Source organism: Silurus aristotelis (assembly GCF_946808225.1).
Source record: "Silurus aristotelis genome assembly, chromosome: 10".
NCBI lineage: Eukaryota > Metazoa > Chordata > Actinopteri > Siluriformes > Siluridae > Silurus > Silurus aristotelis.
In genome coordinates this window covers 14,367,245-14,394,223 of record NC_139583.1, presented here as the reverse complement: position 1 = coordinate 14,394,223, position 26,979 = coordinate 14,367,245, and the positions used below count along the sequence as shown (strand labels likewise).

At 38.7% G+C, this 26,979-nt stretch overlaps 2 protein-coding genes across 3 annotated transcripts in view; one reads left to right on the top strand and one right to left on the bottom strand.

The window, feature by feature from the left end:
* cttnbp2 (cortactin binding protein 2) overlaps window positions 1–11,358 on the top strand; it is a 45,769-nt gene extending 34,411 nt beyond the window's left edge. The window contains exons 11-23 of the mRNA XM_083553214.1: window positions 1,723–1,818; window positions 3,334–3,413; window positions 3,616–3,702; window positions 4,326–4,425; window positions 4,530–4,685; window positions 5,165–5,346; window positions 5,599–5,777; window positions 5,881–6,086; window positions 6,671–6,853; window positions 6,979–7,030; window positions 7,155–7,266; window positions 7,527–7,670; window positions 10,157–11,358. Of these exons, the coding sequence (XP_083409340.1) occupies window positions 1,723–1,818; window positions 3,334–3,413; window positions 3,616–3,702; window positions 4,326–4,425; window positions 4,530–4,685; window positions 5,165–5,346; window positions 5,599–5,777; window positions 5,881–6,086; window positions 6,671–6,853; window positions 6,979–7,030; window positions 7,155–7,266; window positions 7,527–7,670; window positions 10,157–10,465 (1,886 nt within the window). The 3' untranslated portion in view covers window positions 10,466–11,358. The remainder of the gene's footprint in view (window positions 1–1,722; window positions 1,819–3,333; window positions 3,414–3,615; window positions 3,703–4,325; window positions 4,426–4,529; window positions 4,686–5,164; window positions 5,347–5,598; window positions 5,778–5,880; window positions 6,087–6,670; window positions 6,854–6,978; window positions 7,031–7,154; window positions 7,267–7,526; window positions 7,671–10,156) is intronic.
* A 2,258-nt stretch (window positions 11,359–13,616) lies between these two features.
* Window positions 13,617–26,979, bottom strand: part of cftr (CF transmembrane conductance regulator) — a 37,438-nt gene continuing 24,075 nt past the window's right edge. Inside the window, exons 21-27 of one of the 2 annotated variants that reach the window (XM_083552021.1) lie at window positions 26,695–26,795; window positions 25,963–26,196; window positions 20,824–20,979; window positions 20,632–20,721; window positions 17,010–17,182; window positions 16,743–16,848; window positions 13,617–14,515 (exon numbers count right to left, since the gene is read on the bottom strand). In XM_083552021.1, the coding sequence (XP_083408147.1) occupies window positions 14,303–14,515; window positions 16,743–16,848; window positions 17,010–17,182; window positions 20,632–20,721; window positions 20,824–20,979; window positions 25,963–26,196; window positions 26,695–26,795 (1,073 nt within the window). In that variant the 3' untranslated portion in view covers window positions 13,617–14,302. Of the gene's footprint in view, window positions 14,516–16,742; window positions 16,849–17,009; window positions 17,183–20,631; window positions 20,722–20,823; window positions 20,980–25,962; window positions 26,197–26,694; window positions 26,796–26,979 lie in introns of those variants that run through there. The other variant, XR_014535322.1, reaches the window with a different exon arrangement.

The window sequence follows — 26,979 nt, the reverse complement described above, 5'->3', positions numbered from 1 at the left end:
CTCTAGATTTTTGCTATTATTAGGTAGCTTTTACAGATTTTTCTTCTTACTCATTTGTGTCTCTAATTGTGTACTGAAGGCAAATGGGAAGATGACCTTTCAAATCAGCATTTCTACTTAATGCAGAATCAATCACCACATAACCATCCTCAGATTTTTTTTTTCCTTCAAACCGTTTTTCATTCAACAAATTTTCAGACATTATTTGGTGCAAATTGCCTTGCTTTATTCTTTTGACCCTGTCACACTTCAGACAAATGTTCTGAAACCTGTAGTCTTAGCTCTGAAAGGTGTTAATAAAATCACTTGAAGCAGGATAATTATGTAGTGCCATTTTGAGTGTAGAAACAGCTGCTACACTGTGTGTGGTGTGCATTGCTAAATAGTTAAGTATGGCCTGTGGTAAGTGATCTGAAAACCAAAAGCATGTTTGAGGCTGGGCAACCTGCTATTCTAAGGCGTCTCAGCCTTGTAAACAGCTGCTGCTTCCTAAAAGTTTTTCTTGGTCATTTATCAAGTTTTTAATTTCCCAACCTCAGCTTTTTCAAGTGTGTAATGTCAAGTGAGTGAGATTAAATAGACGGAACAAATGCAGTTTACATATTGTTTTTTTTATAAGAATTAATGGATTCTCTGCATTCTTCAATTTAAAAGTTAAAGTCTGCAAATCTTTACATGAAAGTTTGCAAATCTTTTGGTGCAAATGTATATGATTATATATAGCAACATGAGGTATCTTTCGCAAAATGACAAAACATTTCGGGCTTAAAACACTTTTTTTTTTTTTTTTTTTTGGAATTTTTTTTTTTTTTCCTAACAAACTTTCTTCTCAATTTTAAAATGTTTTCAGCATCCATTTAATTTTCCGATCTGTTTTTGGAAGATTCAGTCTTCTGTAGCTCACTTCCCTGCCCCATACTATTCACTTATCAGTTACAGCTCTAACAGATGTCATCCGCAAACAGATTATATATAAGAATATTTTGCAGGACCCACCATCATATTAATCCTGACTTTATGCAAAATCATGCCTTTTGTTCTATTTTTTATGCTTTTTAGTATTATATTGCATGAAGAACTACTTTTAGTTGTATGTATGTTGATGTATAAAGAGTTCACACATGCACACACACACACTTGCAAAATAAACAAAAACATTTGCCCTTCCAAGCGTACACACTTTTAATATAATTAGACACACACAGACTGACTCTTTAAAATGGCTCTGTTCCCTGGGCCCTATCCAAAGCCACTCTGGGCCAAGTAGGGAAGGAGTTGGCATTAAGGTCTAATTGATCTTGGCCTGCCTTATGGTTGTCATGCATGACTTCTGAAAATAAACCCAACTTCTCACCTATAACTTGGACTTCTCTATCTCACAGGTTGTTTGTTTTGCTTTTGTTGACACATTTTTACTTTTTTGTTTAAATATATGATACATAGATTTTTTTTATAGGCAGTTGGTGTTGAGTGAATAAGGTTTGGTCAGGAATCAATAATGGTGCGTTAGATAATGAATTAGAATATGATTATATCATATAAAAGCCTGACATCAAACAAGAGTATAGGTGTTTATTCATGAGAGAGGAAATTCTTAACAGTCAGCTAGTACAGCACTCATTTCTGTCAACACAAGATGAAAGCTCAGCTGTCAATAAGAGTTATATTTCTATGTTACCCATTGCACACCTACATTTAATGCTTGCTGGTTGTGTACTGCAGGCGATGCTGTTTGGCTTCTTGGACAGGAGCTGGCCCAGACCCCTTGGGACCTGATCCGTAAGCGTTTGAGCCAGCGGATATCTGTCCACCTCAAAGGTACTCTCTGCAATACACATTTTCATCTAAAGCTTCCTTGTATTTTCTCTGTCTCAAAATCAATCTGATATTGATTTATGTATTGCGTGCCACGATGGTAATAATATATGGAGCTTGGAAGCTGACAGAAGTATTTCAATATGAATTTCATATTTATACTCCCTGCTTGACCATGAGTCCCTGGACAAAGCATTATTGTATTTCAATGGGATAAGGGGGTAAGTAAAAAATGTATGTTGGCCCATAAATATTGGTTACAGTTAGAAAACGTTTCAGTAATTTTAGTTGTCTACTACAGGACATTCAATAATGGAATTATTTTACTAATTTACTAAAATTTATAATTTCATTTTATTTATTTCAGGCCTAGGGTTAATTGTGTGTCGCATTTGCTTTGGAATCCATTGCATTTACTTTTCAGTATGACATCCAAAGTGCTGGTACTGTCATTTCATTAAGCCATCGTTAAGCTAAATCTATAAATCTAAACAGCCGCAAGAGAAATCTTGAGTAAATACATCCTGAGTAAATGCATAATGTTTCCCACAAGATTTAAGCCACTATTAAACCTCAAAAACAGGAATTCAGGTTTAGAATTTGATAGAAATAATCTACCAAAAATCTACAGTCTGGGAACAACATCCTATTAACAAATAGTATATAACAGAATGATGAGAAAAGTATAGAGAATGGAAAGAAGAGCTCATGATCGAAAGCATACCATAAAACCAAGCATGGTAGAAGGATTGTTAAGGCATGGTAATATATGACTGCTAATGGAACTGACTCCCTGTGCTCTATTTTGTGATTAAGTAAGTGAAATCAGAAGTGTATAGGCCTATATTGTGTGCTCCAATGCAGCAAAATGCTTTACAACCCATTGGAGGGTGCTTCACAATACAGATGGACATTGATCTGAAGCAGACTTTTTTAAGGAAAAGCAGTAGAATATTTTGGCCAAGTCCTCACCTGAATCCACTTGAGCTGCATTTCAAGGCACAAGCAGGAACTAAAGGATGCTGCAAGACATATTTAATAACATTTTTTTTTTTTCTTCTATTCTGTAATTTGATTCTTCTTTCTTTGAAACCTCAAATCTAAAAAAGGCAGATTTTAACTCATAACCCCTTATGGTTCAGATATGTACGAGGTCTGAAATAAAAAATAAGAAAATAAATAAATCAAAAGGAAAAAAAAAAAAAAAAAAAAGAATTAAAATGTACAATATCATATTCAGATATTTGTCTGTTTCCAAGCATCATAAAATAAAGCATCTATAAAGAATTCAAATCTTATAAAAGATGCAACCAAAACACTTCCCTAATAGAAGACATTATTACTGTGTACGAAATCTTATCCCTAGCCATGTATTTATAGCACCCAGACTCCATAATGTTCTATCTTGTTTAAAAGCGCTTTAAGGCAGTCTAGTCAAGTGTTTCATCAGACTTGCACATGCAATCCTTGCAGATCCTTGAATTTACAGCTTTTGCCTTTCTCTTCTCTTTTTATCAGGGCTGTCAGAGTGTGCTCTGGATGAGATGACCTTTGACTCATTGATCCCACTCCCGCTGCTGCAGAATTATGTGCGCCTGGTACGCTGCATACAAAATAGGATTCGGTAGAAACCGTTTCTTATCTTAGGCCAGGGGTCATGTTTATAGATACGGGGTGCCCATCTCATGCACAGCATTATGCAACCCCTGCCAAAGACTAGTACAGGCTAAGGAAACATGTTGATTTAGTAAATTACTCAACAAATTTTTTTGTTTGCCCTCCCCCCTGCCTTCTGTTAAGGTTGAACAGTATCGTAATGTCATTTTCCATGGCCTGGAGGGAAGTTTTCAGGAGTACATCGCTAACCAGATTTCTCACCAAATCAAGGTAAGACGAAGAATATTAATGAAATAATGACTTGATAAGGGTTTGTATGTCTTTCTAGCACAAGATTATAAATAAAGCTCAATGTATGAATTTGCTGTGGTTATAAGGTGTTTTGTACAGGCTTCTTTAGGCACTTTACCGTTCAAAATGACAGTCCAGTCATGTCTTTCATTGACATGTAAATCAAGAACAGTTGCTCTTCAGTGTTTCTTCACATATTACACTAATCTGCAACCATCACAGTTATCTCAGGGTATGCCTCAGACCACTGTTTTTCCTGCACTTTTTACAGATAGTTTTTTTCCCCCAATATATCTAAATACATTTCACTTTAGATATTGTGCCACATTGAAGTCAACAGCCTTTGTGGCTAAAACATAAGCCATCAGACTAATTAATGGATCCCTCTGTTAAAGTCAACTTTTCTTTTAAACCAATTGATACAAAAAAATTTAGGTCAATTGGGACTGTTCAGCATTTTAATACGTGGCATAATAGTATGTTCGTTATTTTACTGTACAGTACTGTTTCAGTTTGTCTAGGAACATCTGCACTCGTTCCGTTACTTCAATCTTTTATTCAGTTTGTTTGTTTTTTTGTTTGTATGTGTGCATGCTACTCAGCACAGACAGGAGGCCATTGGAATAGACTGTGATGTAATCCGTGTGGAGATAGAGGAGGGTCTGTCTAAAGATCAGCTGCTGGAGACCTTCATCAACTGTGGTATGACTTTGTTTTTTTTATAATTCTGCTTAATTTTTTAATTATTATACTAGTCACTATATAATCAACCCAAAATACTTTTGTGTTGTATTGTGTCATGCCAGGGTTCCTAGTGTGTGTTCATGAGGCTGCTGTAAGTCGGTGTGTGGTGGTGGTGCTTGAAGGGCTGGAGAGAGCTCACTCCCTTAGCCACATCCTGGAGAATCTGTGTGAGGCTTTGGAGAACCGCGGCTCACTCTACTCCCTCTCTCTTAACCACAGTGAGAACCTCAAACTTCTTGTCATGGACATGTAGTGCAACTGGTAGCTAAGTAAAAGCAAAGTGTGGAAATGCAATGGAATGAGATAAAACACTTCTTTGATTCTGTTATTTGCCCATGTTTTGTTTCATATTGAATGTGTAGCAACAACAGTTTATAAAATGTACTTTTAAATATGTAAAAAATGAAATCAGATGTACTCTTGTTTAATTTAATTTCATCGCTTATTAATCATTTAGCTCCAACATATCCTCTTGTTCTCCTGGAGTAGTAATCTAGAACAAGCACTTTATTTACCTCTGGAATACTGTTCTAGTGAATGTTAGGAAGGCATGCTCCAAGTGAGGCAGTACAGCAAAGGGATTCCAAAAAAAAAAAAAAAGCATGTTTGACTATTTGTGATCATCATAGAATACATTCAGTATAACCTTTTAATCTTTATGTAAAACCCTTTTGACTTGCTGACATTTGGCCTTTAGGTGTGGACAGACTGTACTACTTCCAAGAGAACAGTTTTCTAATTGGCACACTGGCCAAGCCACGGCTGCAGGGTGCTGAGTTGCGACTGCAGCAGCACTTCCGCTGGGTACAACTACGCTGGGACGCCGAGCCCCTCAGCAGCATGCTGGGACGCCACCTCCGCAGAAAGCTTCTCCACAAGGTCAATCCACATTTTCCTAATTGTTGTTCTGTGAGTTTTAGTTGGTATTTGCATCCACTGCACATTCTGGCCACTATGAAGAACTATTATATTTAATCAGGAAGGAAGAACAGCTGTACTGTGTTCTACTATAAGTAAAAAAAGAAATTAAGCGGAAGTGGCAATAATACAGCAGACTAATTCAGTTACATTTTAGCATCTATATCTTTCTTTTGACTTTTGTCAATTTTGTAATTTTTGTGCTGGTTGCAGTTTCAGGGCCAACCCTGGACTCCTGAGGAACCGGTGCACAGAACACTGTCCTGGGTGTGTTCAGTCTGGCAGCAGCTCAACAGCTGCCTTTCTCGCCTAGGAACCCCTGAGGCCCTGCTCGGCCCTTATGTTTTTCTCTCATGCCCAGTCCTGCCAGAACAGAGACATGCCATACCGAAGTGAGTGCATCTTTCTTGCATACTTCCTCAAGGCCATTGAGGTCCCATTTCCATGTCCATGATGGCCTTCGGACTCTGTTCCGTTGTTTGTGCTACCTCGCAGGTGGTTGGCACGTCTGTGGAATGTGTTGGTGGTCCCACGCATTGAGGATGCTATCATCACTAGGGTAACAGCCAAGCACTCTCCTTTGCAGCAACGGTCTCCTAGCAACAAAGGCCTAAGTCCAGGGCAGAGGGCGGTAGTGCGAGCAGCTCTCAGTATTGTCCTGAATAAAGCCGTGCTTCACTGCTGCCCACTAGACAGATCAGGTGCAGTATTAAAACGCCATTGTGCAGTAACACACACACTGGGTGCAGTTCTTACACACTTTGGGATGCGGATACACACAGTTATAGGCTTCATGTGCTGCACTGTCCTCTATGATAACATGTAAATCACTTAGCAATTTTTTAGTCAAGCTGTGTGTTTTTGTAGGCTAAACCAAATGCAAAATTTCCAACATATTAGAATTTTTTTTGTCCTAGCATCCAATTGTTGATGAATAGCTATACGTTATTAAAGCACAAGTTATTATGAACATAAAGAATATTTTTGTAATATTGCATTTCATTGAAAAAGCAAATTTGACTGTTTAATCTTGACATTGCACACCATTTATAAATGTATAGTACAGTTGCCAGTTGTACTTAGCAATAACATTTCACATTAGAGAGTCTTATATGTAATTTTACTCAAACTCATTTTCTATAAATAATTCTGTTCATTTGCAGCATGATATAAGCCTGTTGAATAGCTGCACAGGACCACATTATTCACAAGAACACGCACGCAGTGGAGTGTTCATGCACTCCAATAATTTTACAGTTGCACCTTTTTGTGTTTAAATGTTCAGAGATCAACCAGCTCTTGCCAGAGTTTCGAGGTGGATGTTTTCCACTCTCCTCCATAAGCTACTCCTACAGGAAAGGTGGGAGGAAAGGGTGTGATAGCGCTGTGTGGAGACGATCCAACACCAGTCCAAGAAAAAAATCAACTCCTACATCTGGAATAGGCTCGAACACCTCTTTGCAAGAAGGTCAGGGATAATCTGTTGTCAGCCCTTTCAGGTGTTCTGCCATATTATGGTTATTTTTCAAAACTGAGTATGACTTTAGTGAGAATCAATACATATTCATACACATTTCTATCTTTTTTCTTCAGGCCCTGTGTCCAATTTAGATGTTAAACTAATAACAAATGCCAATCATCCCAGGTTTGTTGTTCTGCTGGTGACACAGCAGAGGGCACTGTTCACACATTGACATGCCACTATTATGGAAGCCTTTTCTGTTGTTTATTGTTATGAGCCTATGTTAGTTTTAAATGTGTTATTACAGAGTCACTGCTGGGGGTTCGACTGGTCTCACTTTCTACTCTGATGATGAGAGCGACCTGATCCGGGAACTACAGACTATGTGCTCCAGCAAATCTGAGCCAGATATAAGCAAAGTAATTTAATACTGCATTCAGTACAAATAGCTTCAAGTCTGTATCCTGTTGTTTCCAGTGAACTGTGGATTGTTGTTGCATAATTTCTCCAATTGCTGCAGTGTTGACCAAAATGCTTTATTTGTACAAAAGAACTGTAACAACGGTTAACATCGTAGGAGTTTTGGATGGGGGGGTTGTAACACTGTAGCACTGTGGAATACCACAAATCCCTCTAATCTGTATATCTATTAAAGATGTATTCTTTGCTTCTGCTGCAGATTGCTGTGTCCCAAGAGGACTTCATTATGCTCCCTGGCTCAAGTCGAGACACTCATCAGAGAAAAGTGGAGCAGAGCCATACTGGACTCCAAGTCAGCAGAGAAGACATTAGTTTGGACAGCAGTAAACATCCAGTGCAGCAGGTAACACCAGCGTGACTCACCAAGAAGAACAGATCATTGTCTGATCTAACACTGCAGATTCAGGTCATCTGCTAACAAATGAACTCTTCATAAGTTTATTTGTGAGCATGCTTATCAAGGGATCCTATTTCATATTATCCTGCAAAATCAATAAGGTCAGGCATTAATGGTTCAAAATGTGGCAGTTGGATATAAGGATATAATGGATATCAAGTCACGAAGCTTGTAATGTCATTTCAACCACATATAAGTGTCTCAGTACACATTGAAATTAGACAACGTTTCCCCAGAACCCTGATGCTACATAAGAGAACACAGAGCTACATAAGAGAACACAGAGCTACATAAGAGAACACAGAGCTACATAAGAGAACACAGAGCTACATAAGAGAACACAGAGCTACATAAGAGAACACAGAGCTACATAAGAGAACACAGAGCTACATAAGAGAACACAGAGCTACATAAGAGAACACAGAGCTACATAAGAGAACACAGAGCTACATAAGAGAACACAGAGCTACATAACAGAACACAGAGCTACATAACAGAACACAGAGCTACATAACAGAACACAGAGCTAAGGACTAAAGTAAGTTGTCTTAGCCACATAAAGTGCATCATGTGCAAGAAAAAAAGGCACACACACAAAAAATAAAATAAAAATTAAAGGCCACGTAGCCTCATACTGTATAATGGCTGATTAAATGATTACAGATATGCTAACACTTCAATATATTTGCTAGACCAGTGAGTCTCAGTTTTTCTGCCATTCCCTACTTAAAAGGGGGGGGGTGGATTTTTAAGCCCCGCCTGTCGTCCGTCACCCCACAAAAATGGTAATTAAATACTTTGTTTATAAATGTCTTATTTTTTTGAAGTATCAAGTTCTGAATCAATAACATTAAATAGTTACAAAAATATTGAGAAAATAAAAGTGTAGTTGTGTTATTACCTCGCCTTACTGTCACTTTGCCAAATAGTAAATGCATTTGGCAACAATGATGTACAAGTCAAGAACAACAAGTACACCATTTCAGCTAGTGCGTTGTGCCTATGTTAAAGTGTGTTTATTGGGCTGCTGCAGTCAACTTGCTGTCAGTTACCCGTTACTTTCACACAGTGGTTCCACCTTACAGAACATAAACCGAATTTACACACATTAATGAACTAATTGTTTGTTTGTGGTTGCTTTGTGTGTATTAACTTTCTTTTAATAGAGAAAAGCATTAATGAAGATTAATGAATAGAACAAAAAATATTCCAATCCTGTCGTTTACTGCACCCCGCCTGTCATATCTTTATTCCCCGCTAGAGGGCCGCGCTTTACACTTTGAGAACCGAGTAGCGCTATAGTCTGCAGGCTTCTCTTTTTGATACTTTTCCATAAAGTATTTATCGCATTGTAGATGAAAGATAAAGCAATTGTGAGGAAAGGCAGCAATAATCTAACTCACACAACAATGTACAGTGCAATGTAGCAATGCCATGTTCTTCTGTAGATTTGAAAGCCTTCTTGAATGATTAGGTTAGAAATATATTAGGAGTGGCAGCTTCAACAATAGCATATTACACAACCAGAAGGTTCACAATTCAGTTTGCACATGCACTAATTTGAGAAATGACGAAACAGAGGTTGCTGTAGTATGACGTAGGAGGAATCCTAAAAGAAGGCGGTTCTGAAATCCAACCTACATTTTTAAAGTGGCATTTGCCAGATACAATATATTTGAGGAGATTAAGATTAAGGAACTTTAGGAACCTGTAGATTAAGGAACTTTCATATGTGCCAATTTTGACAATTAAATTACATTAACCTGGTGATTTATTCACATTAAAACACATTACAGATACCACTGAAATAATCTGATTATACACTATATTGCCAAAAGTATTGGGTCACCTGGACATAAGTTTGGTATGTGATTTTTGAGCATTGCATTCCACATTCAGGCCTAATTTGCTTGTATAATTCCCTCCACTCTCCTGGGCAGCTGTTCCACTAGATTTTGGAGTGATCTTATGGATATTTATGTTCATCAACCACAAGGTTATTATGAAAAGCAGGTACTGATGTAGGTGAGGTGAGGAGGCTTGGGGTGCAGTCACTGTTCCAATTCATTTCAAAGGTGTTCAGTAGGGATGAGATCAGAGATCTATAGCAGGCCACTCAAGATCTTCCTCGCCAAAGCATGTACACCAGATCTTCAAGAAGCTCACCTTGTGCCACAGGGGCATTGCTATACTGGAACAGGTTTGGGTTCCCAAGTTCAAGTGAATGTGAATTTTTATAATTGCCCATCTAAAGAGGTCCTGTACAATTGAGTTCCTCCAGCTTTGTGGTAACGGTTTGAAAAATAACCAAATATAGCAGGAAAGGTCAGGTGACCTAAAATACTTTTGGCAATATAGTGTATTTGCTGTAAGTCATCATTCTGTGCATGAATCTTGTCGCATTTAACGGATGATTTATGGATCGTTGACAGGTTAACAGCAGTCGTTCAGAAAATGTGCACACCTCTCCACGTCGAGTGGCCAGGCCCAAATCTCAGCTGCCAGTCCCTAGCAGCAAAGGGCATCAGCAAACTGCCAGCAGCTCCCGACCCCCCAATACCTTCACCCCCACTATCAGCAGCAGCAGCAGCAGCATCCGTCTCTCCCAAACGCACAGCAGCAGAGCCCACATGAGCAGCAGAACAAGGCAGACACAACCCAAAAACAGAAACAAGCAACCAGAAGAGGAAATCTGGATCCTTAACTCCGACTTCCACAAAAACTACAATAAACGTGAATAGACTCCCGTTTCCAATCCTATATCCCTACTCTGTAAACTTCCTCCAAAGTGTGTTACTGACAGCTTTTTAGTATTTATAATGAATGTTGTCCATACTTGTTACACTATATATTACCTTGTGTACTTTGGGACCATAGTTTTATTATATTTCAATGTTAAAGTATCAAATAAAATAAAATAATAAAAAAAATGAGAAGGGAAGGGAATTAGCCTAGGAAGGCTGATTAATGAAGTGCTTTGTGAGCTTTTAGGTGATTAAAGGAAAAACCCAGTCTTGTTTTTTTGCCAATAAGTATTTTCAGATAAGTATTTTATGTCTAAATAGTTGCAAGATTGGTTCTACATATTGTTCAAATTAATCAGGGTTTTACCAAATATGTGTAAATAAAGAATCGGAACTTAAATGTTATATATAAATATAGTAGATGTGGTGATGCGCTTGTATACTGAAGAGCTTAAAAAAAAAAGAAAGGAAAAAAAACCTTGTACATAGTGTTTCTAATATTACATTTTGGTAGATTTTTTTCACTTGTTTCAAAGTGAACTGAATGTGGCAATAAGTAACGTCATCGCGACACAAGTCCGCTCTTTTGTCTGTTAAGCCATAATGAGTTGTTTTTGTTGCCCATGGAATGTGTGCTGAGTCAGGACTTGCTTAAACTTTGACCCTTGTGCAGAAGCCACTGCTGAATTTTAAAGTGTCATTAATTTTAGATCTGTTCTTCTCTAACACTTCGGATAATCAAGTATTATTTTAACAGTCACCATTGTTCATATGTACAGAAGATTATAGTCAACCACTGATGTTGAATTGTGAGATAGGTGTCTGATGAGGTTCACAGAAATGTCCTGTTTCCTCTGAGCACAGCGATTAAAAATGCACTGTTACTCTAATCATTATGGCCAGTTATTGATTTTATTTTACCATACACCCACACATACTATAATCCAGTGTTACTGATCCAGGTGAAAATGTACTCTGAATTAAAAACAAAAGTGAACATGACCACATACTATCAAAAACATGTTCCACCAATGAAGCACTGCATGCCACCATATCCATCATATCATATGTTTTTCCTCACTGTAAAGCCCCCTGTACATCCCAGCTGCCTTTTCTGTCTAGCTAGGCAGTGAAGAACTTAAATGTATGCAATGGAGCATTTACCTGCATAAAGTCTATGTCCTTTTTAAATATTGATGACCATAAAAACTAAAACATTATATTTGCTTTAGTGATGCCTATAAGCACTTTACACCTTTACATTTACTTCGGGAGACTACAGCAGTGTCACTGGACGCTAACAGTGATGTCATGTTTCATTTATTTCATGTTAAATTCACTATTTTTGCTGTCAATCTTTTGAAACTCACTTCTCAGAAGAAACTAAAAATAGCCTGGAAGTCATTGGTCAGTGACAGTGGTTTAGACACCATTATACAGGTGCATCTCAATTATACAGGTGCATCTCAATAAATTAGAATAGCATTGAAAAGTTGATTTGTTTTAGTAATTCAATACAAAAAGTGAAACTCGTATATTATATAGATTCATCACACAGACTGATGTATTTCAAGTGTTTATTTCTTTTAATTTTGATGATTTTGGCTTACAACTAATGAAAACCGAAAATTCAGTATATCTGAAAATGAGAAGATTGTGAAAAAGTTCAATATTGGAGACTGGTGGTGTCGCACTAATCAGCTCATTAACTCCAAACACCTGCAAAGGTTTCCTGAGCCTTTAAATGGTGTCTCAGTCTGGTTCAGGCTCCACAGTCATGGGGGGGGGGGACTGCTGACTTGACAGTTGTCCAGAAGATGATCATTGACCCCCTGCATATGGAGGGTAAGAGACAAAAGGTCATCGCTAAAGAAGCTGCTGTTCACAGAGTGCTGTATCCAAGCACATTCATGAAAAGTGGAATGGAAGGAAAAAATGTGGTAGAAAAGGTGAAACTTTTCAAGAATTGCCCATTCAAGCCATTCAAGAGTTTGAAGGAGGTGGTAGCTCAGTGGTTAAGGCATTTGACTTTGGATCAGAAGGTCACAGGTTCAAATCCCACCATCACCAAGCTGCCACTGCTGGGCCCTTGAGCAAAAAGCCCTAAGACCACCCCCTGCTCAGTTGTAAGTAGCTCTGGATAAGGGCGTCTGCCAAATGCCGTAAATGTAAATGTAAGGAGATTCACAAAGAGTGGACTGCAGCTGGAGTCAGTGTTTAAAGAGCCTTAAAGCACAGACGTATCCATCGGCTACAACTGACTCATTCCTTGTGTCAAACAGCTTCTGAACCAGAGACGTCAGAGGTGTCTTTACCTGGGCAAAGGACAAAACTGTTGGACTGTTGCTCAGTGGGCCAAAGTCGTCTTTTCAGATGAAAGGAAAGAAAATTTTGCATTTCATTTGGAAATCAAGGTTCCAGAGTCTGGAAAACGAGAGGAGAGGCACAGAATCCAAGTTTGCACAGTCACTGGTGGTTTGGAGAGTCGTGTCTTCTGCTGGTGTTGGTCCACTGTGTTTTATCAAGTCCAAGATCAGCACAGCCGTCTAGCAGGAGGTTTTAGAGCACTTCATGCTTCCCTCTGCTGACCAGCTTTATGGAGATGCTGATTTTATTTTCCAGCAGGATTTGGCACCTGCCCACACTGCCAAAAGCACCAAAAGTTGGTTAAATGACCATGGCGTTGGTGTGCTTAACTGGCCAGCAAAATCACCAGACCTGAACCCCATAGAGAATCTTTGTCAAGAGGAAAATGAGAAACAAGAGACCAAAAAATGCAAATGAGCTGAAGACCACTGGCAAAGAACCCTGGGCTTCCGTACCACCTCAGCAGTGCCACAGACTGATGAACTCCATGCCACGCTGAATTGAGGCAGTAATTAAAGCAAAAGGAGCTTCTACCAAGTATTAAGTACATACACAGTAAATGAACATACTTTCCAGAAGTATTACATTTTTTTTAAATATTGAATTGGTGGGTTTTTGTTAAATGTGAGCCAAAATCATCAAAAGAAAAAGAAAAAAACACAATTGAAAAATATCAGTCTGTGTGTGATGAATCTATATAATATGAGTTGCACTTTTTGTATTAAATTACTAAAATAAATCAACTTTTTAATGCTATTCTAATTTATTGAGATGCACCTGTGTGGTGTGTTGCCTTGAATTAAAGCTAAGATCAGATATTGTGATACATTTAGAAAATGACAGTTCATAAAAATCTCTTGGAAAAAAAATGTCATGTTTATTTTCTTTATACAATTAGCATCAATCTCAAACCTTTGGTTGGTAATGGAATGTTGCATTTCATTACAGGCCTAATTTTTTAGTAGTTAAATAAAATTCCTAAATGTAACAAATAAAAGTTGCTGCCTGTGAGTTTTACAAAAGCACATTTTGCAGTACTTTTACAGAAACAAGCTTGTGGACTGACAATTTAATAAATAAGATTTACAACAGTTTGTTCTGAAAACATGATGTCTGAAGGCCACCAAGAGGAAAAACGTTGGACCGTTTTTTTTTTGTTGTTTTTTTTCTTTTTTTTCTTTTTTGTTTTTTTTTTACTTTTTACAGTGGAATGCTCATTTTCTGGTCCCATTGTCTCCTGTTATGAAAGTACCTTAAATTATATTTTTGTATATATACAGTATTAAAAAAAAAAAGATATTATTGTACCACAATCATATTCCAGATCATCAGCGCACATGCTAAAAAAAAAAGATGCGTTTCAGAATGAGTGTGTAAAATGAGACGATAGGGTTCAGGACCTGAGAAGTCCCATGCTTAGCAGGAGCTCATAAAGACAGAGTCTCTGTTGTGTCTGATTGCCTTGGGCTACAGGCGAGTGTCCTGGATGTCGTCTTCTGTCTCCTCCTGTAGTGTGTGTGTGACTGAGCTCAGTTTGGGCTGTGGCACACGCAGGCTAGAGTTGCGGCGTGGGAAGAGTTTGAGGCGCTCTGCTGGACTCATGGCCTGTTTCAGCTGGCTGGTCTCGTTCAGCAGGCGCTGGATCGACTCGTAAGTCTTCACCTTACCCTGTTCCATCATCTATAGCAAGGAGAAAAAATGTCACAAAAAAGACTTATCAAAGTAATTAACTGTATTGTAATGTAATTCTATGTTTAATATGTAGTATGACCAGGCATATAAATATAAACACAGCTATTATAACAGCACCATCCTCTTGGTCAGCTAGGCTGTGTTTGTCATGATGTAACTAAACTAGCTTAAAATATCTGCTCTACTGAGGACTGTGACCCAGATGAGCCCAGCTGCTGATAGCTCTATGTTCAAACAATGAAACTTTGAATAACAGTACAATCCAAGTTAATTCAAATTCAGAATAACCAATCTAATTTATTGTTCAGAAATCGGGAGTGAAAAATGGTTCATTAGAAACCTAATACTTTCCAATATTAGGTATTTTTCCTCATAAAAAGAGATCTTGAAGTATTGGGAATTGTGTATTATATGTAATACATTGTTTTAAAATTGGCCATTAATGATATAACAATCACTTTGTGTATATACACTGTATAGCTGAATGTAAATCAACATCTGGGCATCACACTTGAATGCTGTTAAAGGCACACTATTGTCTAGAATGTTTTTGTATGCTTTAAAATATGAATTTCCCTCCACTGTCCCTGTGTACAAGGTGAGTTTTAAAGATGTATAACAAGCACAAATGGATGTGAATGATCAGGTGTCTGCATATTTCTGGCCTTTCAGAGCAGCAGTCAGACTTATAGCCAAAATGATCAAAATACCTTTCAATGATAAATATAAAAGTAAAGAGCAAAGAGAGATGTAAGTGAAAGAATTCGACAAAACCCCTGTGATTTGATACATTTTTGTGTGTGATCTTGATGGTAGCTTTCCTCAGTCCTTGTCGACTAACAACAAATTTACCCGCTTATCCCTGGTAAACACCATAACCACATCAGTAAATACTAATCTTAAAAATAATTTTAATGACCCTTGATTGGGCCCACCATGCCATATATGAGACAAGGAAAAAATAAGGGGGTGGCATTTGGAAAAACTTTCGAAAAATCAGAACCAGCTTCATGTATCACATAAGAGGTCACTGAACAGCTGTATTAGGCACTGAACGCTATTATACATGTAATTGGATTGTTTCTCATTGTACTATAAGTTTTACTGAACTAGAACTTTGAACTATTTATTTTTATATATTGAAGCGTAAATAAGAGGAACCTTGGCAACTTTCATTTGAATATAATGGTTTGGTATTATGTAATTTCTAGCCCCTAAAGTTTGTGTACCTCTGATTTAAAGCACCTAATATGCAGTTACCTGTACATATAGCTGTAAATTCTGCTAAACTGATTGACATAATAGTCTATTTAAAAGCAGCTATTAGATTTTTTTTTAAATGTAACCAACATGAGTGAGCAGCCTGTCTGGTTTTGTTGGGGATTTTTTGAGTCATTGCTGCTATTAGTTACATAATCAGCAATGAAATGTAAGCCATCCACAGCAAACAAATCTGTTAATAACTAATAGCTTTTGCAATATACTTTCTTATTATTGATGAAACAGCTAGATTTAAATGTTAATGTTATACAGTAGATATAATGACTATAATTTAATTAAGAGTGGTATATGCTTTTTGAACATCCTATTCAACATCTAGTTCCTATTTGCTGTTATAAAAACTTCAATTTTTCCACTAGTATGTATAAGTGGAGATTTGTGCTCATTCACCCACAAGAGCATTAGAAAAGTTTTGTAATGTTGTATTGTGAGGAGGCCTGGGATACAGTCAGCGTTCCAATTCATCCCACAGCTGTTCAACTGGGTTGCGGTTAGAGCTTTATAAGCAGGCCACTCAAGATCTTTAACTCTAAACCATTCAAACCATATATTAATAAAACTATCTTCTTGCACATGGGCAATGGTATGCTGGAAAAGGTTTTAGTCTCTTAGTTCTAGTGAATAAAAAATCTAATGCTAATTCACTTAGCAAAATCCTATATAAAGTGTCTCCAACTTTATGTAACTGTTTGGGGAAGAATCACATTTAGATGGAAAAGTCAGGTGTCCCAATGTTTTTGTCGATATAGTGTTGCTTGTTTGGTTTTTTTTGTATAGTAAAGTTTTCTGATAAGAGACATTTACATCATAAAATATTTTGGAAGGAGTGTTTATCATCACATTAGCACTTTGTAACAGTCATTTTTTCAGAACAAAAAAATTACATTTTATAGAAGAGCCAGTAAAATAAAAGTAATGAAAGAGAGAGCTTTACCAGGAAGCACTGGCACTCAAGTAGCGGTTCCACCTTGTGTTCACACAGTAAGATAGTGCAGGACGAAAAGGACTGCCGTAGCGTCTTCTTGAGTACCTTTACAGTGCTGCATTCCAAAAACCAACTCATCAGTTACAACAACCACCAGTGCAGTAATTTAATCCCAAATTAAAGGGTTTTTTTTCTCTGTTCACATAAAAATTACAAAAACATATTTCTACTGCTTTTATGCACACTGTGTTACTGTTATGCTAGTGGTTTACCTACATGGGGTCAAGGTGGGCACTGGGTTCATCCAGCAGCAAGATTCGTGACCTACTGAGAATGGATCGAGCCAAACACATTAGCTGCTTGTGGCCGTAGCTCAGCACATGTCCCCCATATTCCAACTGGAAATCCAGCTTATCTGGAAATTGCTCAATAACTGACTTAAGTCCCACCTGAAAAAAAAATATTAATAAAAAAAACAACTGAAACAAGTATAATTATACTTTTCTGGAATTTCACTCATATCCATAAAGCATAGTATACCAACATTTCCATTAGCATTTATTTGAATACAGATGGTCCCTGAGTTACGATGGTTTGACAAAATGTTATTCAGCTGGCAAACGTAGCAGCATTTCCTGCAAACCGGCACCAAGACTTCTCTGCTGGCCTAAACAGTATCAGAAGCACTGACCTACATTTACAACCTAAATTTGTTCCATGAAATTGTATTTATTTATTCCCAATAGTTTATTCTCTTCATTACGTAGTGTTTCTCTTGGGTGCACTTCCAGTAAATGTATATGGATGTTAGATTTTTTTTGTCCAATCAGATTTCAGCCTTTATGTGCTGCCATGTGAATCTAATCTGCCCAGGGCCTTCAGAATCAGTAGTGCTGGTGTTTTTACCATAGAGAATATTAACAATTGGTCTGTTAGTTTAACTAGTCAGATTTCAAATTCGCCTCACAGGGCAGCTATCTGGCACAGAATATTGTCAGCATTTTTCCGTCCTCTGATTGGTTGGTCAGATGGAAACTGTTACAGCCAAGTTCGACTGGCAAAACACGTGTGTAGATCTGCACACATTAATACATCTGAGTTAGACTTTTTTTACGCCTACAGAGGGAGAGAAATTGATTTGGTCTCGGACATACTTAAAAATACATTTTCCAGAAAAGCTAGTCATTGTGAGGAGGTCTGCTAACCCCGAAGCTAGCTAGAGTGTCTCAGCCCAGGAAAAGGTTTGTTCACCACTTCCAGACCAGTAAATACGAGCGGTACCACTGAATTACAGCCTCTGAGGGGCACTGCAAATTATGAGTCTAGGGTTAGGGTTAGGGTTAGGGTTCTGGTGAGTAGGTTGTATTTTATTTAAATTTTAATGTTTTTTCCATGTTATTAGACAAATATTGATTCTAAACTGCTACAGATGATGTAGGTGCACAGCTGCGGTTGTAGTGTAGCGGTTTGGAGACGTAACTGGTTTATACTGGTATATATATTTATATTGTTATATTGCGTATTTGTATAGTTTCTGTGGTTTCTATAATTGTGACGTTATAGTGGTGGTATTAAGAGGTGGATTAATTCGGGTAAGTCCCCCCTGAAGGCCCAGGTACCAAATGCACGGCCTGCCACCGCTGTATTGTTTATACACTATGGTACTGGATATTGCTCTGTTTTGCTAAATTATGTACTTTCATTTATTAAATTATTATTGGTTAACTTGGTGTCAGTGAATTTAAATATTAAACTGTTTAGGCCAATTTATAGAAATATACAGTGAGGAAAATAAGTATTTGAACACCCTGCTATTTTGCAAGTTCTCCCACCTAGAAATCATGGAGGGGTCTGAAATTGTCATCGTAGGTGCGTGTCCACTGTGAGACACATAATCTAAAAAAAAAAATCCAGAAATCACAATATATGATTTTTTAACTATTTATTTGTATGATACAGCTGCAAATAAGTATTTGAACACCTGTCTATCAGCTAGAATTCTGACCCTCAAAGACCTGTTAGTCTGCCTTTAAAATGTCCACCTCCACTACATTTATTATCCTAAATTAGATGCACCTGTTTGAGGTTGTTAGCTGCATAAAGACACCTGTCCACTTCATACAATCAGTAAGAATCCAACTACTAACGTGGCCAAGACCAAAGAGCTGTCCAAAGACACTAAAGACAAATTGTACACCTCCACAAGGCTGGAAAGGGCTACGGGGAAATTGCCAAGCAGCTTGGTGAAAAAAGGTCCACTGTTGGAGCAATCATTAGAAAATGGAAGAAGCTAAACATGACTGTCAATCTCCCTTGGACTGGGGCTCCATTCAAGATCTCACCTCGTGGGGTCTCAATTGATCCTAAGGAAGGTGAGAAATCAGCCCAGAACTACACGGGAGGAGCTGGTCAATGACCTGAAAAGAGCTGGGACCACCGTTTCCAAGGTTACTGTTGGTAATACACTAAGACGTCATGGTTTGAAATCATGCATGGCACGGAAGGTTCCCCTGCTTAAACCAGCACATGTCCAGGCACGTCTTATGTTTGCCAATGACCATTTGGATGATCCAGAGGAGTCATGGGAGAAAGTCATGTGGTCAGATGAGACCAAAAATAGAACTTTTGGGTCATAATTCCACTAAACGTGTTTGGAGGAAGAAGAATGATGCGTACCATCCCAAGAACACCATCCCTACTGTGAAGCATGGGGGTGGTAGCATAATGCTTTGGGGGTGTTTTTCTGCACATGGGACAGGGTGACTGCACTGTATTAAGGAGAGAATGACCGGGGCCATGTATTGCGAGATTTTGGGGACCAAACCTCCTTCCCTCAGTTAAAGCATTGAATATGGGTCGAGGCTGGGTCTTCCAACATGACAATGACCCAAAGCACACAGCCAGGATAACCAAGGAGTGGCTCTGTAAGAAGCATATCAAGGTTCTGGCGTGGCCTAGCCAGTCTCCAGACCTAAACCCAATAGAGAATCTTTGGAGGGAACTCAAACTCCGTGTTTCTCAGCGACTGGCCAGAAACCTGACTGATCTAGAGAAGATCTGTGTGGAGGAGTGGGCCAAAATCCCTCCTGCAGTGTGTGCAAACCTGGTGAAAAACTACAGGAAACGTTTGACCTCTGTAATTGCAAACAAATGCTACTGTACCAAATATTAACATTGACTTTCTCAGGTGTTCAAATACTTATTTGCAGCTGTATCATACAAATAAATAGTTTAAAAATCATACATTGTGATTTCTGGATATTTTTTTTTAGATTATGTCTCTCACAGTGGACATGCACCTACGATGACAATTTCAGACCCCTCCATGATTTCTAAGTGGGAAAACTTGCAAAATAGCAGGGTGTTCAAATACTTATTTTCCTCACTGTAACTTTAATGCTGGTTGATCACTGGACGACACAGAGCTGCATAGTGGAGCTGTTACTTGACAGGCAGACAGAATGTGCACTAAGTGCAAAACACCTCTCACTTCAAACCAGTCCACGCTCCCTCTGGTTGGTCAGACAGCTCACGCAACATGAGACCTTTGTAACAGACTGAAAGGAAAGCACCTGGCTGCCTACATACATGCCCCATCAGTGCCCATAAGAATTCAGCTACAAACTCATTAAAAATGCAAAAAAATTCAGGGTGCAGTAGGGATGTAGGGATAGTTGAACCTAGTTCAACACAGGTAACCACTAATGCTTCATTTCGTTGATGGCTCAAATGTATGCTGTAGTTGAATTTTGTGTTTTTTACCATTTGTGAATCACATTGAAACTATTTTTTGTCTTTTTTTCTCTTTTTATGTCTTTTGCCATGTCATCATCATTCATAAATGTTTATTATTTAATTACTATTAAAGACGTAAATGTGTTACAGCAAAATGACTTACCTCCTCAGCAACCCTCCACAACTCCTTGTCACTGTGGCATTCATATGGGTCCAGGTTCATGCGAAATGTTCCAGTAAAGATGAAAACTTTCTGTACAAGGTATGGCGATATAGGTACATAGCCAGAATGAGAGACCATATATAATTGTGTAAGAACAATAGAAATTGGTGTCATTCGAATCAGTTGACATACCTGTGGCACTACCCCAAACGCCTTCCTCCATTTTTGCAGGGACATGTTATAGCAGGAGACGCCGTCAATGGACATGTCTCCATCTGTGTAGGCCAGACGCAGAAGTGCATTAAATAGTGTGCTTTTGCCAGAACCTGTCCTGCCCAGTATACCTACCTAAAAACGAAAAAAGGTTTTTGATTTAGTTATTTGTATGTATACACAAGCTTTTTTAATATTATATTACATAATAATAGTAATAACAATAATATTTATCATGCATTCTGAGTTACATAAAAGTCTTGATAAAACACAAAAATATATGGAAAATCTCTGAAAAAGAAGGAACACCCTCATGAAATTCTATGTTTTTATGTAAATAATAAAAATAATCTGGTCCTTATCACGTCCAAGAAATGGGTAAATACCACCTCAGAGGAATAACACATGACATATCACACAATGTCATTATTTTATTTTAATAAATAAAATAAAATAATAATTTAATTGTAATAAATAATAACGTTTACCTGAAAAAAATTAAGTAAGCGTTATGATTGAATAGCTTGTAGAACTAATTGCGTCTGAATGACTTTATCAGTGTTTCACAACATTGTGGAGGAATTTTGGCTCACTCTTATTTACAGTGTTGTTTCAGTACATTGAGGTATGTGGGCATTTGTTTGGTCCTGTCACAGCATTTCATTTAAGTTGGAGTCTGGATTTTGATTGGGCCACTGCACCACCTTGATTCTTTTCAGTAATTCTGTTGTAGATTTGCTGGTGTGCTAGCTTAAGCTGCCAGACAGGTGACCTTACATTTGACTCTAGAATACTTTGATATACAGTGAAGTTCATGATAAAGTTAAACATCTTCACCTGTTCTCATCTGTCTAAAGGACATTGTTCCAGAACAAAGTGGTTTGTATAGATGCAGCTTTGCATGCTGCCATATTCTTTTTAATACGAGGGGCTTTCTTCTGGCAACTTTTCAAGTCATACTTGTTCAGTCTTTTCCTAATTGTATTGTCATGAACTTATAACATTTTACATACTAACTAAAATCTTTTGAGGGGTTTTTGCAATTTCTTTGACCAGTACATAGGTGAATTTGCTGGGACATCTACTTCTGGGAAGATTGGCAATTAATTTTTTCCACTTGAATGATGATCCTCAATGTATAATGAGGGGCTTTAAATTGTTTGAAAATGGCCTTTTAACACAGATTGATTGGCAGCAACAATTGCCTCTCTAAGATCATTGCTGATGTTCTTACTCCTTGGCATTGTGTAAACACACAAAACTTTGGCTATTTTTTTTTTTTTTTTTTTTAGAGGTAATCACACTTGTTGAGGATAATTTAATTAAAGACATTTGATTAGCAGCACCTCGCTACTACTTAGCCTCTTAATTCCTATTGAAGCAAAAGATTTCTCCATTTCAGCTTAATTTTTGAAAAATAAATAATGACATTGTAATAGGTCATGTTACCCAGCCATTAGGGTTGCACAAGCCAGTGCACTCTTAGTGCCAGTCCCAAGCCCAAAAAATAAGGAGGGTTACATTAGGAAGGGCATCCAGCGTAAAACATGTGCCAAATCAAATGTGCGGATCACAAAACAGAAATTCATACCGGATCGGTCGAGGCCTGGGTTACCAACGACCGCCACAGGTATCGTTAGCCAACAGGGTAGCAGTGAAAAGTGGGCTACTCTTAGCCGAAGAAGGAAAAGGAGAGGAGGAAGACGTCTACAGAGACGGCAGGGAAAGAAGTGTAGGAGGGTGGAGGTTTGGGTTGGTACTTTAAATGTTGGTACTATGACTGGTAAAGGGAGAGAGGTAGCTGATATAATGGAATGGAGAAAGGTAGATATGTTGTGTGTTCAGGAGACCAAGTGGAAAGGGAGTAAGGCCAGGAACATTGGTGGTGGGTTTAAACTGTTCTATTATGGTGTGGATGGAAAGAGAAATGGTGTAGGGGTGATTCTGACGAAATAGTTTAGTAAAGAGTGTAGTGGAGGTGAAGAGGGGGTGATGGTAGGTATTGCCTTAAGGAGAGGGATGTGGAAGGGCAGATGGTGGTAGATTTTGCTAAAAGAATAGAAATTACAGTAGTGAATACGTATTTTAAGAAGAAGGAGGAGCAAAGGGTGACGTATAAGAGTGGAGGAAGGTGCACACAGGTGGACTTTGTTTTATGTAGGAGATACAACCTAAAGGAGATTGGAGACTGTAAGGTGATAGTGGGGGACAGTGTAGCAGGACAGCATCGGATGGTCTGTAGGATGGTTTTGGAGGTGAAGAAGAAGAAGAGGAGGTGAGAGAGGACTGAAAGAAGAATAAGATGGTGGAAACTGAAGGAGAAAGACTGTAGTGTGAGATTCAGGGAAGAGGTCAGACTGGGGCTCGTGGTGTTGAGGAGGTGCTGGATGATTGGGCAACTACTGCAGAAGTAATAAGAGAGACAGCTGAAATGTTACTTGGTGTGACATCTGGAAAGAGAAAGGAAGACAAAGAGACGTGGTGGTGAAATGAGGACGTGCAGGAAAGCATAAGGGAAAACAGGATTGGGATCGGCAGAGTGGTGAGAAAAGTAGGCAGGAGTACAAGGAGATCAGCAGCAGGTAAAGAGGGAGGTGGCGAAAGCCAAGGAAAAGGCATATGAGGAGATATATTAAATGTTAGACACTAAAAAAGGAGTAAAGGATTTATACCGATTGGCCAGGCAAAGGATCCGAGCTGGGAAGGATGTGCTGCAAGTAAGAGCAATAAAGGATGGAGATGTAAATGTATTGACTAGTGAGGAGAGTGTGTTTAGAAGGTGGAGGGAATATTTTGAGCATCTGATGAATGAGGAACATGAGAGAAAGAAGGTTGGATGGTGTGGAGAAACAGGAAGTGGATAGGATTTGTAAGGAGGAAGTGAGAGCAGTGATTAAAAGGATTAAGAGTGGGAAGTCGGTTGGACCAGATGATATTCTGGGTGAGGTATAGAGATGTTTAGGAGAGTTTTTAACAATGTAGTTTTTAACAAGGTTATTCAACAAGAATTTGGATGGTGAGAGGATGCCTGAGGAATGGAGAAGGACTGCTGGTACCAATCTTTAAGAATAAGGGAGATGTGCAGACCAACAGTTACTACAGGGGAATAAAGTTAATCAGTCACACCATGAAGTTATGGGAAAGAGTAGTGGAAGCCAGGCTGAGAGAACAGGTGACCATCTGTGAGCAACACATGCAGAGGAAAAGCACCACATACACATTTTGAGAATGTTGATAGAGAAGTATAGAGAAAGTCAGAAGGATTTGCATTGTGTGTTTGTGGATCTGGGTGGCAAGAGAGGAGTTGTGGTACTGTATGAGGAAGTCTGGTGTGTCAGAGAAGTATGTGAGGGTGGTGGAGGACATGTATGAGGACAGTGTGACAGCAGTGAAGTGTGCAGTAAGAACAACAGACTGGTTCAAGGTAGAGGTTGGACTGCATCAAGGATCAGCTCTGAGCCCTTTCCTGTTTGCAGTGGTGATGGACAGGTTGACGGACGAGGTCAGACAGGAGTCTCCCTGGACTATGATGTTTGCAGATGATATTGTGTTTTGTGGTGAGAGTAGGGAACAGTTTGAGAAGAGCCTGGAGAGGTGGAGGTACGTGCTGGAGAGAAGGGGAATGAAAGTCAGTAGGAGTAAGACAGAGTACATGTGTGTGAATGAATGGGAGGGCAGTGGAGTGGTGCGGTTGCAGGGAGAAGAGGTGGAGAAGGTGGAGGAGTTCAGGTACCTGGGTTCAACATTGCAATGTAATGGAGAGTGTGTTGGAGAAGTGAAGAAAAGAGTGCAGGCAGGGTGGAGTGGGTTTAGAAGAGTGAAAGCAGGAGTGATTTGTGATAGAAGGGTATCTGTGAGAGTGAAAGGGAAAGTTTATAGGACTGTGGTGAGACCTGCAATGTTGTATGGTTTAGAGACAGTGGCATTGAGTAAAAGACAGGAGGTGGAGCTGGAGGTAGCAGAGCTGAAGATGTTGAGGTTTTCGTTGGGAGTGACGATGATGGACAGGATTTGAAACGAGTTTTTTAGAGGGACAGCCCATGTAGGATGTTTTGGAGACAAGGTGACGGAGGCTCGATTGAGATGGTTTGGACATGTGCAGAGGAGGGACATGGGGTACATCGGTAGGAGAATGCTGAGGATGGAGCCACCAGGAAGGAGGAAAAGAGGATGACCAAGGAGGAGGTTCATGGATGTGGTGAGGGAAGTCATGCAGGTAGTTGGTGTGAAAGAGGCAGATGTAGAGGACAGGGTGGTATGGAGACGGATGATCCGCTGTGGTGACCCCTAATGGGAAAAGCCGAAAGAAGAAGAAGTGTAATATGTAATGTGTTGTTCATCAGAGGGTGTTTTTCCCATTTTACGACCAGATACGAACTTAAAATAAAAAAAAATAAAAAAAAGTGTGTACTTTCTGTTTCACATGACTGTAATTCAATTCAAAGTAATATAAATTGTTGGACATCACAAGCTACCATTATGAAAGTTTATCAAACTTATCCCTGTTCACATTTTAGAATTATTATCTTGTTTTACTGGTCACCTGAAATTAAAGAATTAAATCTAAAACTCAAACATAATAAATAATCCATTTGCTCGTTTCACTGTTTACTGCACTGTATATGGTTGAAATGAAAATAGTCTGCCAAATGTCATAAATGCATATGTAAAATATTCTAAAAAAAAAATTGGTGACTGGCATTAAAAAGAGACACATGCATTTTGGATAACCCAAAGTCTTTTTCTTCCAGACTCTTTTTAAGGATCAAAATAGAGGCCTGGTCAGGATTCAGAAAAAGCTGGCCTACATAATTTAATTTGCTCCATGCTGAACCAGCAGATTTCTATCAGCGTTATTTGCTGGGAAGCATAGAGACAGTTTGCCAAGGAAAAAAACTTTCTTTCTTTAACAATACATGCTTGTATGTGAGTTGCATTCAATTTGGTTTGGAAAAAGGAAATGAAAGTGCTTAAATCTTTTTTCAATCCTAAATCTGTTTTAAGCTGTAGCTGAGTTCATTGAGCTTAAAAAATAGGGTTTAATATATCAGCTTTAATAGATCATATCAAAGAAATTTTAGTTTGTGAAATTTAATTGCCATCTGCACCTACACCTACCTTCTGTCCACCCTCCACACTAAAAGAGAGGTTCTTGAGCACAGCATGTCCTGCCTCAGTGTATTTGACTGTTAAGTTGCGTACGTCCATCTGCCCATGACTGGGCCAGCAAGTTTCAGTGCAGACCTCTGGGTTCTCAATAACCAAAGTTGAGGGTTTTCTCTGGCCCAGCCTTGGTTTGGGCTCCTCGGACGGCAGGTCAATGAACTTAAAGACGCGCTCCACAGAACGCATCTGGAGGTGAGAATAAAGAGCAATGATGTAATCAAGTCAAGTAATTACCAAAACACGAATGTTGGTTTGTTTGGCTTCCAAATGATGCTTGAACATCTTGTACTTGTGATTGAGTGCAGGTTAAAGAAGTTACATCTAATTGTATCCATGGCTTGCAGGGAGAATATCTGCAAGTGTGCATGAGTATGAGCAGACATTTTATGCATATCACCACACTTTACAACTTCCTCTAAAGAGCTCTGGAAGAACGTAATGTTCTGCACCCTGATAAGACTAATAACACAGACTTTGTGCAGAAAAATAAAATCTCTGCATTGACAATATCCTTCACACACAATCTCTTCCACACCATTACAGAACAGGACAACTTCTGCTTTTCAGGATAGTAAAAGACAAAACATGGTGCAACTGTGCATAGGGGAAGAATAAGAATAAATAAAGTTTTAAAGATGAAGACATTGTGTATGAGAGAGAAAGAGAGAGAAGGGGGACACATACCATTCCATCCACTGCAATGCTGGTGACGACACACCACTGAAAGGTGCCTAGAATGAGCATTGCCAGGGCTATAATGATACCAACCTCACCCGATTTGTCCTCTGTGAAATAACACACAAGCACATGAGTAAACATCAAGTACAACCGTGCATACAATGACCTCTACATTTACTTCAAAGGCATTTGCCAAACACTGCTAACAATTACCTCTTAGTGAAATTGTCTGTGAAACCTACCAAATCAAGCATTCAAGCATCTGCTCACTGTCTACAACCTCTGCAACTT